The sequence below is a fragment of the Mizuhopecten yessoensis genome, unplaced genomic scaffold (genome assembly GCF_002113885.1).
Source record: "Mizuhopecten yessoensis strain PY_sf001 unplaced genomic scaffold, ASM211388v2 scaffold10651, whole genome shotgun sequence".
NCBI lineage: Eukaryota > Metazoa > Mollusca > Bivalvia > Pectinida > Pectinidae > Mizuhopecten > Mizuhopecten yessoensis.
Window position 1 is genome coordinate 1,545,739 of NW_018408653.1, and position 12,979 is coordinate 1,558,717.

The following is a 12,979-nucleotide window of genomic DNA, read 5'->3' on the forward strand; positions in this document are numbered from 1 at the left end:
TTTTTGTTGACCTTTGTCCATGGAAGGTCCCTGCAAAATTTCATTGAAATTGGTTCAGGGGTTTTGGAGAAGAAGTCGAAAATGTAAATTGTTTACGGACGCACGACGGACGACAGACGACGACGGACAAAAGGCGATCGCAATAGGTCACTTGAGACTTTGTCTCAGGTGACCTAAAAATTGGATAAAAAATACATATTTCTGTAAATGTAAATTGATTATTTTTTCATTTTCGTATATAAGATTATAGATAGCCTAAATTCTTAAGGTACATGCTGTAACTCTATTAATGATGTCTTTTCTTCAAACTTACAGGCATCACATACACAAGAAAACAGACGGTGGACGAAACACTGAACTTTCAGAAGTTGGACCTAGATTTGAAATGAAATGTAAGACAGCTTATATATTCAGGTTGCAGTCAGTTTTGTAGCTTGTGGTCTAGTAATACACACAACAATGTATTTGCATAATCATTTTTAGCTCACCTGGCCCAAAGGGCCAAGTGAGCTTATGCCGTGGTGTGGCGTCCTTCGTCCGTCTGTCAATCTGGCGTCAATATTTTACTTGAAACAACTTCTTCTGAATAATCAAGAGGCCCCGACTGATGATATTTGGCCAGTAGCATGCTGGGATAGAGGGATACCAAGTTTGTTCAAATGAATGACCTTGACCCACTTTCAAGGTCAAAGGGGTCAAATGTGTTAAAATCTTCAAACGACTACCTTCTCAATAACCAATATGCCCTGGGTACTGAAATTGAGCCTGTAGCATGCTGGGATGAAGGACTACCAAGTTTGTTCAAATGATTGACCTTGACCAACTTTCAAGGTCACAGGGGTCAAATGTCATAAATTTTTCAAAACACTTCTCAATAACCAAAAGGCCCAGGGTACTGACATTGGGCCTGAAGCATGCTGGGATGAAGGACTACCAAGTTTGTTCAAATGAATTACCTTGACCCACTTTATACCTAATGTCCTTGTATGGCATTCAAGGTCACAGGCGTCATATGTTTAAATCTTTTAATAGGTTCTTATGAATCGAACACTGATATTCTGCCTGTAGCTGTATTTTAGTCCACTTTTAAGATTACAAGTGTGAGATTAATACCAGGTGAGCGATGCAGGCCCATAGGGCCTCTTGTTACAATCCAGTCTGATCTATATTCATAAGTTTATAAGTACATTAACTGATACTCGGTAACATAACTAAGCAAACTGTTTATATAACTTTGATTTCATGCTGTCTTAGCATTGATGTGAAAAATATAAATCAGCAGTATTCCATTAGTAGTTTCTATATTAATTCTCTGTAATGTTACCAGCCTAGAAATTACATTGTCATGTTTAATAAGTTGATTTTTTCTTGCTTAAATTGTAAAAGTAACCTGTATACTGTACTAGGTCTTGTATTTGACAGCAGTGTATAGCTAGATGCTTTCTGGAAGACTTATCAAGTCTATATATATGCTGTAAGTGTGTTTTGTGTATTCCAGTGTTAAGTCTATATATATGCTGTAAGTGTGTTTTGTGTATTCCAGTGTACCAGATCCAGCTTGGTACCATTGACAATGCTGACACAGCTGATGTGGAATGGGTATACAGACCATATATGAACACGGCCAAGAAACGCAAGTTCCTCTCCAACTGAGCATTGCATTATCCTGGAATTTACCGAGGTGCTCACTGGCAGAGCAGTATTCTAGGAGTTCTTCCATGTTCATGTTATATTCTGGGATGTTTTTGCCAACCGAGTATCACCTATCCTGGGACACAAACAATGACAGGGCAATTTTGTCACCGAGTATCACGTTACTCGGGGGTTTACTCACCCGAGTGTCGTATTATTCAGGGACGTTCTCATGGAGTGTCAAATTATCCTTGGACATACTGACTGAGTATTACACATTAAAAAAGATCCTTGGATTTCCTTGACCAAGTTACTCTAAGTTATCTCGAGATTTGTGCAAGAAACAGCATTTTACAGACTTGAGGCACTAAAGACGAGGTTTACTCATTGCCTTGTCCTGATCCGAAACCAGAATCTGGATAATTAAGGAAAACTTGATTATATGAAACACAGATTGTTGACTATTTAACAGGAAGAAAATCCTGTTACCATTTTATTAAAAGCATTTTGTTGTAAATGTACCATATTAAACATATTTAATAGAAGAGATGTGTCATGAAGGAATACATGATAAAGTGGCATTACAGCTTCAGTTAATGTATATGTATGGAGGATGGGAAACTCTCTATCACAAGGGATCCCCAAGAGAAAAGAAACATGGAGTTCTTGTAATTTTAAATTTATTGAACTTGATCATTACAAAATCATTGTGACAAATTACATATAGAAAGCTTATTAACAAACTTTGACATACAAGTGCATCACATGTTATTGTTTTTAAACCTTTTATCATTGTTTTCTTCGACAGAACAATGCAAATAAATATGTCATGACTCAAATATGATGAATTATGTAGTGTATATATACAATAGAAATTCTGTATGTCATAAAGTGCTAAAAATACATGTATGTTCAAATCTCTTTATGTTGCTTCCATTTTTCCAGTGAAATATTGGCATTATAAAGGGGTTTGGAAATACATGGAGGGAGATATATCAAGTTATTGTAAGAGAACAGAAATAGAGGACCCTGAAATACGTTGGCAGTAAATGAAATGGCATTGCATCAAGGGTTTACTTTTATATCAAAACAACATGTATGTTCCTGTACTTTGTGCCCTGTTTGCTTTTTAGGGAAAATTATGATACTGTATAGCGGTTATATTTCGCAGGGGTTTTTAATTACGCTTTATTCGCACTCTGACTAATATCCGCCAATTCTAAACACCAACGAAATTATCGAAAATGTTAACCATTTTTACGGACCTGATCACAACAGGTTTAAAATACTTATAACCCGACGCTGTAATGCAAGCTAAAATGAACTTAAATCAGATTATCACCGGACAACTGGGCAGTCCATGTAAAAACAACACTTACATATAAGTGGCCACAACATATATATGTGTACACATTAGGTGATAAATTTATTACAGTTTACTCCTACAAAGGTACATACACATTTCAGTCACTGGCGGATGACGCTCGGGACCAGTGTTTTCAAACGGTTTACCTGTATTTCGAGGTTTAACCCTTAAATGATGACACTCAAAATACTTTGCACGACACATGGGATTTGGTTGCACAGCGAAATATAACCCCCGCAAATATGTACTGAATACGAAACCGCAAAATATGGCCCCCCGCGAATTTAAAGCGCTATACAGTACAAAGAGATCTACTGTACTCAAATGATATAAGTTATCTGGTAAAAGATCAAAACCAAGCTTTAAAATAGAAAAATCTTTAGGTTGTGCATAGTTGCCATTTAACTTGACATTACAAATATCACATAAATCGAGGCTTTTGTCGAGGTTTTGATCCTAAACTCTACACCTGTTTTGCTGGCTCCCATAACTACACAATAATTGACTCGTTTTCTTCCACATCATTTGGTACCAAAAGTGCTGGTAAGGAATGACATCAGTAATGTTGATGCAACAACAATATAGCAAAATTTCTGGATAGTCTACATAGGCACTAAGACCACATTTGGATAGAGCAGAAAATATTTTTATGGTCAAACATAGAAATTCATTGTACATGTACCTCAATTTTAATTAAAAAAGCATGCAAGGCCTTCATGACAAGCTTAAGCTTGTGCAATAATTCTTATTTCCATGATTTGGTGACCGTTTATGATGAGGACATCACCATTTTCAGTCAAATGACATTTTGACGGGTCATGAGTGGTTACTAAGCAATACAAATATCTTATATAGAAAGAGGTAGGATAAAATTAAATATTATTGATCAATTACAGAAATATTTACATTCACTGAAAAATGAGACTTATGTCAGAATTATTTCTTTTATGATAACAAATAATTTAAGCAATATCAATAGTACATGTACAACAAACCTCAAATCACATGACATAGAAAAAAAAATATCAAGTTAGAAATAAGACAATTGAAAAATGAAAAATGATGATGTTGTCATTATGGAATAAATGTAAATATATTGCACATATCAGGTGGGCTGTTTACTGTCTGAATCCACCACAGGACACTTCAGCAAACGGACTAGAGTCCTGTGCAGTTTGACACATGAGTTGTGCCCCAGTTGGTTCCTTGGGTGGGTAGCTTGGTCAGGATGTGTTGTCAGTTAGCTGGGACTCAAACCTGTCCAGCAGTCTCTTGATTTCCTTACTGATGCCGTCGGTCAAGGAAAGTAGTAAATTGTTTAACATTCAAAGATTGTAACAATTACATCGAATAATAATGAACATTGAAATCTGGTTTAGTCCCTAGTATACACAATTACATTTCTAGAACCTGTGTGTAATTCAAACCAGTTTATGGAATAGGGAATGATTGTAAAACATGTATATGCTTCAGCTTTGATGGAAATGGAGAACAACCCGAAGTCTAATGACAGAATGGAGCTGAACACAAAGTCGTACTAAAGTGAATGAAGCAGAAAAAATAAGTCACATTGACCTACATTTAATGTTATACTCGTCCACATCCACATACGAAGTTTAAATAACTGTTGGACTTTCAGTATTAGTCTAACCAGGATGGTTGACAGATGGATGGAAGGAAACGGCAAACACTTTATAATCTCACTATATAACAGGGACATGACTAGAGGCTGAGGGGCCTTAATAGCTCACCTGGTAATTTGTTTCCAATTTAGAACCTGCTGATTACCATTCCAGTTTATCAAAGAAGTACCGGTACATGAAATACAAACGGCAGGAAGGACTAAATCCATTTTGGTGCGTTAGACACCAAAAACATTAGTGTATTCTTCATGCCCAGCAATTTGGTATATGGTAATAGCGTAGGGATCTCAACTATTTCAATGTTATGACAGGGAGGTAGTCTCCAGGGGTGGATCTAGACCTCCGGGCCAATCCTAATAGCATAAATAGGTTTTTTTCTTTGTGTCTAGCAATTGTATATTTGGTTATACTTATAGGGTGGGGATAAAATCTCTCAATTCATACTATTGATTTACCTCTATTTCCCCCTATTGGGCTCCACTCATCTGCCCCCTGGGGGAGGGGGGCACAAACTCCATTTAGGTTGCTCTTGGCCAAATTTGGTCAAAACCCCTCCATTTGTACAGAAGGAGAAGAATTTGGAATATTTATCTCTATTTCCCCTATAGAGCCCCGCCTTCTCCCCTCATGACTTGATGAACTAACAAGAGGCCCATGGGCCTTAACGGTCACCTGATATATTTATACAGAGAGTTGATTTCGTTTTTAACATGANGAGAAGAAGATTTTTGAAATTTTAGTCAATTTGACCCCTTTTGGCCCCGCCCCTCAGGCCCCTGGGGGCGTTGGACTAAACCGGCAACAATTTTTGTTGACCTTTGTCCATGGAAGGTCCCTGCAAAATTTCATTGAAATTGGTTCAGGGGTTTTGGAGAAGAAGTCGAAAATGTAAATTGTTTACGGACGGACGACGACGGACAAAAGGCGATCGCAATAGGTCACTTGAGACTTTGTCTCAGGTGACCTAAAAATGAAAATCCATGTCACAGACTGTTTTACTATACAAGCCAGTTTACAAGTGTAGAAGGATACATCTGGTCCCCTAGTCGGTATACTGGTCCCATGTTGTTATTCAGCTCTTCACACTTGGCCATTAAGGCATACATCGCCTGAAGGAGAAATTAAAGAGCAATTATATAATACTACACAGGGTGGATGAAGCAGCTATAACTCTGCTATTGTGAGTAGTCATATTCAAAACTCCTACACCAACTGTCAGTGATGTGTAGCCTTGTGTCATTTCCATACCAAGATGTACCTTTATCTTGTTGATTTTTATTGTACATTGGATTAGCTAGAGGGAATTTCCCTTTAGCTCAGCGGTAGACTAGGAACCTGAAGATCGAGGGTTCGATCCCCGGTGGAAGCATACTATTTTCTTTCTGTTTCAATATTAATGAATGCAGTATACAGAATGCATTGGTTTCACTATTGTACTGTGGAGTTGTTCTCCTGAAAATGAAGTGCAATCTTCCTATAACAACAAAAAGAATTCAGAAACAAGTAAATTGCTCAATATATGTCTGTATTCAGCACTACAGAGTCCTTGTTCTAGAACATGCTGCTTCAATGCTTACTATAACATTTTGTCATTTATAGTAAAACTAATTTTGTTTAAAATCACATACATGTTTTTCATTTCTGCAGCTATTATATCTTAGGTAAAAGCAAATAGAGAATTGCTGGTATGTCAACATAGGTATATTCTACCAGTTAATAATCTAAACCATAACAAATACACATGGTTATCTCCCTTGCTTTATATATATTATTAGTCACTCCAGGACAGAGTTGGTGGTTTGTGAGGAAATTAAAATTTGTTTTGCACATCAAATCACTTCAAAACTCTGTCAAACCACAAATCATTCCTGAATGACTTCACTGTGAGTTGAACTAATTCGAAAACAGGTCACGCATAACTGTAACTGGTTCATTATATATTGTTTTCAAATTCATTATATGTATTCACTGATCAGTAGCAATTATTCTAATAATTGTCACAACTTTTTATCATAGAAATCTAAATATATCTCAGGTTTACCAGATCCTCTGTTCAAGTTGAGTGACCTAAGATGTTATCTGTGTGTGAGCGATGAGAAACCTATTGAATATAGTACACTATACTCTATGGTATATATCTTAAATCTTTCCATTATCAATTGTAACAGAGCAGATGAGAAGTGTTATTCTCCACTCTGTGAGCAGCAATGCTGTAAATACAACAGACACTTGATAGTTTACCTTTATACTGCTGTCCACAGAATCACAGGTAACATCGACAGAAGTTTTATAGGCATCCAGACATCCTACTGTTATGGCGGACATCTTTAAATCAAACAAAAATAAAATAATGTTTATATTGAAAACATTTTTATGTATTAAGTGAACACTACCAGATTAAACAGAACCTGAACCTCATGTTGAACTCTGACCTCACATAAGTAACACCTGTGAGCTCTTACCTTATGTAAGTTAGACCACAGATTAAACTCTGACCTCACCTGAGTAACACCTGTGAGCTCTAACCTTATGTAAGTTAGACCTCAAATTGAACTCTGACCTCACATAAGTAACACCTGTGAGCTCTTACCTTATGTAAGTTAGACCTCAGATTAAACTCTGACCTCATATATGTAACACCTGTGAGCTCTAACCTTATCTAGGTTAAACCTCAGATTGAACTCTGACCTCACATATGTAACACCTGTGAGCTCTTACCTTATGTAAGTTAGACCTCAGATTAAACTCTGACCTCATATATGTAACACCTGTGAGCTCTAACCTTATGTAGGTTAGACCTCAGATTGAACTCTGACCTCACCTGAGTAACTCCTGTGAGCTCTAACCTTATGTAAGTTAGACCTCAGATTGAACTCTGACCTCACCTGAGTAACATCTGTGAGCTCTTACCTTATGTAGGTTAGACCTCAGATTGAACTCTGACCTCACCTGAGTAACACCTGTGAGCTCTTACCTTATGTAAGTTAGACCTCAGATTGCCCATCATGAGGTCCACACTATCGGCCACTCGTCTGGCATGCGCCTCAAGCTCCAGTATGGCACTGGCGTCGATTGGAGGAATGTCATCAGGACTTTGCTGCATGAGACTGCTGGTTGCCATGGCAGACGAGGAACTGGACATGCTGTTGACACTTGATATGCTTCTAAGGCTTGAGGTTCTGCTGCTCAAACCACTGGAATCTAAAATACATTAAATAGCATGTAAACGTTTATCATCTTTCTTAAAGAAAGGAAGCACCATCTGATAACAAATATTTATTATAGATAACAGTTAACCTTACCCCTGTCTTAGATACCAGTTACAAGACTTACCCATCGATCACAAATACCAGTTATCCAGACTTGATTTCCTGGCCATAGGTACCAGTTACCCAGACTCACTTGTCACAGATACCTGTTGCCCTGTTTCTCTTGTCATAGATACCGATTACCCAGACTCACCTGTCATAGATACCAGTTCCCCACATTCACCTGTTATAGATACCGGTTACCCAGACTCACCTTTCACATATACCAGTTGCCCACACTCACCTGTCACATATACTAGTTACCCAGACTCACCTTTCACATATACCAGTTGCCCACACTCACCTGTCACATCTACCAGTTACCCAGACTCGCCTGTCACATATACCAGTTGCCCACACTCACCTGTCACATATCCCAGTTACCCAGACTTACCTGTCATAGATACCAGTTACCCCCATTCACCTGTTATAGATACCAGTTACCCACATGCGCCTGTTATAGATACTGGTTGCCCAGACTCACCTGTCGCATATACCAGTTACCCAGATTCCCCTGTCATAGATACCGGTTCCACAGATTCACCTGTCATAGATACTGCTTACCCATATTCACCTTTCATAGATACCGGTTACACAGACTCACCTGTCATATATAGCAGTTACCCGGACTTAACTGTCACATATACCAGTTACACAGACTCACCTGTCATATATAGCAGTTACCCGGACTTAACTGTCACATATACCAGTTACCCAGACTCACCTGTCATGTATACCAGTTACCCACACTTATACATATTACCTGTCATGTATACCAGTTACCTAGACTCACCTGTCATAGATACCAGTTACCCAGACTCACCTGTCACAGATACCAGTTACCCAGACTCACCTGTCTTTGTTAAAGGGCTACTCCTCCTAATTTTCTCTTGTAAATCCTCAGCAATAAACTCTATCATTTCTCCTTTCCTTACTATGGTTCCATGTGGCATACTCTTTGAAAGCATTGTCTCTTCAATATTTTCAAACTCTGGATCTTTTTTCCCCAGAATTTCTTCGGTGGTACTGGCTGACCTACAACTCCTCCATTCAGTTATAACATTGGTACTGTTATTGATGTAGGACGCCAGTTGATTCTGTCCGTCACTTTTACTTCTTTTTCGCTCATACTGCTGCAGTGGCCTTGGTAGACAAAGGCTATCAGGTCTGGAAATGTTAGACTCTGAACTGGGAGACTGTTTATCAGGCTCCCCACTATCACATAGCTCCAATGTGCTGACACTTTCACTGTTACTAACTCCCTCCAGGGTCACGTCCGAACTTGTACTGTGCCGGTCTTTCCGTCGGTCTCCGTCCACACTTTCTCTGACACCCTCAATCTGTACAGGATCACACCATAGTGAGTCCATAGAACTGTTTAGATTTGAACTTCCTCCCTGATCATCATCATTTGCGACAATGTCTTCCATTGTGCTGTGTCAACTCACAGTCTGCACTTCAATATCTTTATCAGCACTTGTAATCTCCAGTCTTTCTTTTCCTTGCTGATGTCTTCATTTCCTTACACAAGTTTTGGTTCATCTTCAGAGTTTAGCCTAAAATAAAAGATAAATAACAATTATTTCATTCCATATAAAGTTGTTTTTTATCTGCTTGGAAAGCCCTCTATCCAGCAAGCTGCAGACTAAATTACAATCTATAGGCTGCTGATTGTTCATAGAACAAGAGGTCCAAAAGGCCTGCATTGCTCACCTGGTATTGATTTCACACTATCAGTATTTATGACTATAAGTCATTCAAATGAAACTGTTAAAAGATTTTGAAACATTTTAACCCTGTGACCTTGAAAGTCGAACAAAGTCATTACATTGAATAAACTTTATAGCCCTTTGTCTCAGCAAGCAACTTGCATCAAATATCACCACCCTAGACCTTTTGTTTAATGAGATAAGGTCATTTAAAGGTTTATACATATTTGACCAAATGTGACCTTGAAAGTGGGTCCAGGTTATTCAAATGACTTGATAGCCCTTCATCCAAGCATGCTACTGGCAAAATATCAGCATTCTGGGCCTCAGATTTTAAACAAATTTGACCCCTGTGACCTTGAATATAAGTCAAGGTAATTCATTTTAACAAACTTGGTAGCCCTCCATCCTCGCATGCTAATGGCCAAATATCATCATTCTGTGCCTCATGGTTATTCAGAAGAAGTCCTTTAAAGCTTTTAATCATATTTCACCCCTGTGACCTTAAATATATAATTCAAGGTCATTTATTTGAAGACACTTGGTAGCCCTTCATCCCAACATTTTATATCATTATCCTGGGCCTATTGGTTATTCAGAAGAAGTCGTTGAAAGATTTTGAACATATTTGACCCCTATGACCTTGAATAAAGGTCAAGGTCATTTATTTTTACAAGCTTGGTAGCCTCTCATCATAGCATGCTACTGGCCAGATATCATCATCATGGGCATTTGGGTTATTCAGAAGAAGTTGTTTAAAGTGATTTTTTACATATTTGACCCCTGTGACTTTGAATATGTGGAAAGGTCATTTATTTGAACAAATTTGGTAGCCCTTAACCCCAGTTTGCTTCTGTCCAAATATCATCACCTTAGGACTTTTAGTTATTAAGAAGTTGTTTAAAGTTAAATTTTGACGCCAGACGACGGTGTATCATCAATCACAGATTGGTGAAATGAACCACGGTTCATGTGACCATAATGGTGAAATAAACCGCAGTTGATAACTCTTTATCCCAGTAATCTTATTCGGGGGCCAAATATCATTACTCTTTCTAGAATATATTGATATTTAGCAAAATTTGTTAGATCAGAACAAATTTGACCCTTGTGACCTTGAAATAAATCAAGGTCATTCATTTGAAAAATACTTGATAGCTTTAGAGCTTAACTCCAACTTTCCACTGGCAAAATACCATGACCCTATCCTCTTACTTACTCAGAGGAAGTTGTTTAAATCATATTTAATTATTTGACCCCTGTGACCTTAAAGTGGGTCAAAGTCATCAATATGAACAAACTCAACAAAGGTGATGCTATTAGTTATATTCCTATGTATTCAAGGTATGCTTTGACGTCATTCCCATAGACTCAATATTGAATTTTGACGTAAAATACACGTTTGGCCAGATTTATTCTCATCATTGTTAAAAGTCTATGAAACAGATGACCAAAGCATAGGTAAATTGGAATTTTTACAGCTTCCGTAACTGGAGTGCACACAAGTGTGACCGTTGGTGGCAATGAATGTGGCTCTGCCTGGGGCTATGTTTGATAGATTTGGGGAAATTTAACTGGACCAGGGCAAATTTATTTGTCCAACCTCCATTTAATTATATTTTACATTCTACAACAGATAGAGAACTGATCCAACCCAAACCTAAGATAGAACTATATAAGAAAAGCTTTCAAATGTCTGGTTTTCACGTATGGAATGGATTGCCCTAACAAATTAAAAATTCTGACAGTCTGCAGTCTTTCAAGACAAAATGTTTTAAGCACTTTCTTTACCTCTGAATTCTAGTTTGATCCATATGTATATTATGACCATATGCTGTATCCTCCATGTTATCAAGTTCCTGTACTAGAAGCAAGGAATACAATCTTTGCAATGTTGTCTGTAAATTACTATGTATATGCTTCTTGATTTCATATTTTAAGTATTGGTAATATAATTGCATTTGTCCATGTACAATTAATTTACCATACATTTTACAGCAACATATTTGGCTGTAATTATGCTAGAATTGTATTTCAAATCTTTGCAACGTTGCCTTTAAATATATCTGAATTTATATTCATATAAATATAATGCTATAACTCTGTATATATTATTGCCGTAGATTGTAGAGAAGGCCTCGAGGGAGAATAGTTTTATAACTAATTGAGCTACCTTCTATAAATAAAGCATTATTATTATTATTATTAAATATAAGTGGATTGCGGAAATTTAACTGAAAATAGGGAAATGTAACTTTCCAAGGCAAAATATCCTCAGAAATATGGTACCTTTTATCCCATTTGCAAGGAAATTTCCCCAAATGTAATCCCTTTAGTGATAATTACACTTATATTACATTAGAAAGCACTAGACAGATCTTTGCACTGGATTTCATTAATTTTTGACAAAAAAAAGAAGCATGGAAAATTTATATTCCAGTCGTAAATCAATATGGAATCCAAAGGAAAATAAAAGGTATGTGAAAGACTTATTGTACATCACTACATATATATCACATTTTTGCAAGAAAAAGTTGACTTTGCCAACACTCATGATCAGCTGTCAAAGGATGGACACTTATATAATTATCAGGCCAGACAAAAAATGTATGTGTTACATGTAACATGTTGGAAATCTTTTAACAAATATTTTATATGGTCTATATCGGAGAGTGATCAGCATGTTTTTAACAGGGCTTCTTTGAAATTGCCTTAAAAAGTTTGGATATAGGCACAAACAAATTAGGGTATAAGGGTTACCGATATTATAACACAATTATTTTTTTTGCGTCATATGAATTTCTGAAGTGGCTCTGTACTTCACAGTTGAAGTTGAAATGCAGGTGAATATCAGTCACTCTTTGGAAAAGTCTGTTGATGGTTTTTACTTACAATATGTCATCTATAGACTGTCCTCTCACAGTTTAAATATTGAGGTCGGGAGGCGGAATAATATAAACCGTCATAATCGACTTTGTACTAGATGTAATTTAGGCAACATTGAAGATGAATTTCATTTTATTCTCAAATGTCCATTTTATGAAAATCTAAGGTTAAAGTACATAAAGAAATATTATCGTTTAAGTCTGAGTGTGTTTAAGCTAACTCAACTATTAAGTACCAATAATGTAAAGGAACTTTTTAATCTTGGAAAATATTTACATTTGGCAACAAGTGTACGTAAAGAGTCACTCTCCTCTTAACATATGTCCATATGTTATTCTGTATTGTATTGCATAACATGTTGTACTTATCTTGTAATATATGTATTATACCCATGAGTCAGTTGACTCGAGGTTAATAAAATAATCTAATCTAAAA

The 12,979-nt window shown here is 36.9% G+C and overlaps 2 protein-coding genes across 3 annotated transcripts in view; one reads left to right on the plus strand and one right to left on the minus strand.

Moving 5' to 3' along the window:
- LOC110461734 (U3 small nucleolar ribonucleoprotein protein IMP4-like) overlaps nt 1-2,856 on the plus strand; it is a 12,129-nt gene extending 9,273 nt beyond the window's left edge. Inside the window, exons 7-8 of the mRNA XM_021515364.1 lie at nt 316-392; nt 1,544-2,856. Coding sequence (XP_021371039.1) covers nt 316-392; nt 1,544-1,653 — 187 coding nt within the window. The 3' untranslated portion in view covers nt 1,654-2,856. The remainder of the gene's footprint in view (nt 1-315; nt 393-1,543) is intronic.
- A 1,170-nt stretch (nt 2,857-4,026) lies between these two features.
- LOC110461739 (uncharacterized protein DDB_G0284127-like) overlaps nt 4,027-12,979 on the minus strand; it is a 10,913-nt gene continuing 1,960 nt past the window's right edge. For both annotated transcript variants that reach the window (XM_021515370.1, XM_021515369.1), the window contains exons 2-6: nt 8,803-9,505; nt 7,616-7,842; nt 6,883-6,966; nt 5,674-5,750; nt 4,027-4,282 (exon numbers count right to left, since the gene is read on the minus strand). In XM_021515370.1, coding sequence (XP_021371045.1) covers nt 4,222-4,282; nt 5,674-5,750; nt 6,883-6,966; nt 7,616-7,842; nt 8,803-9,379 — 1,026 coding nt within the window. In that variant the 5' untranslated portion in view covers nt 9,380-9,505 and the 3' untranslated portion in view covers nt 4,027-4,221. The remainder of the gene's footprint in view (nt 4,283-5,673; nt 5,751-6,882; nt 6,967-7,615; nt 7,843-8,802; nt 9,506-12,979) is intronic.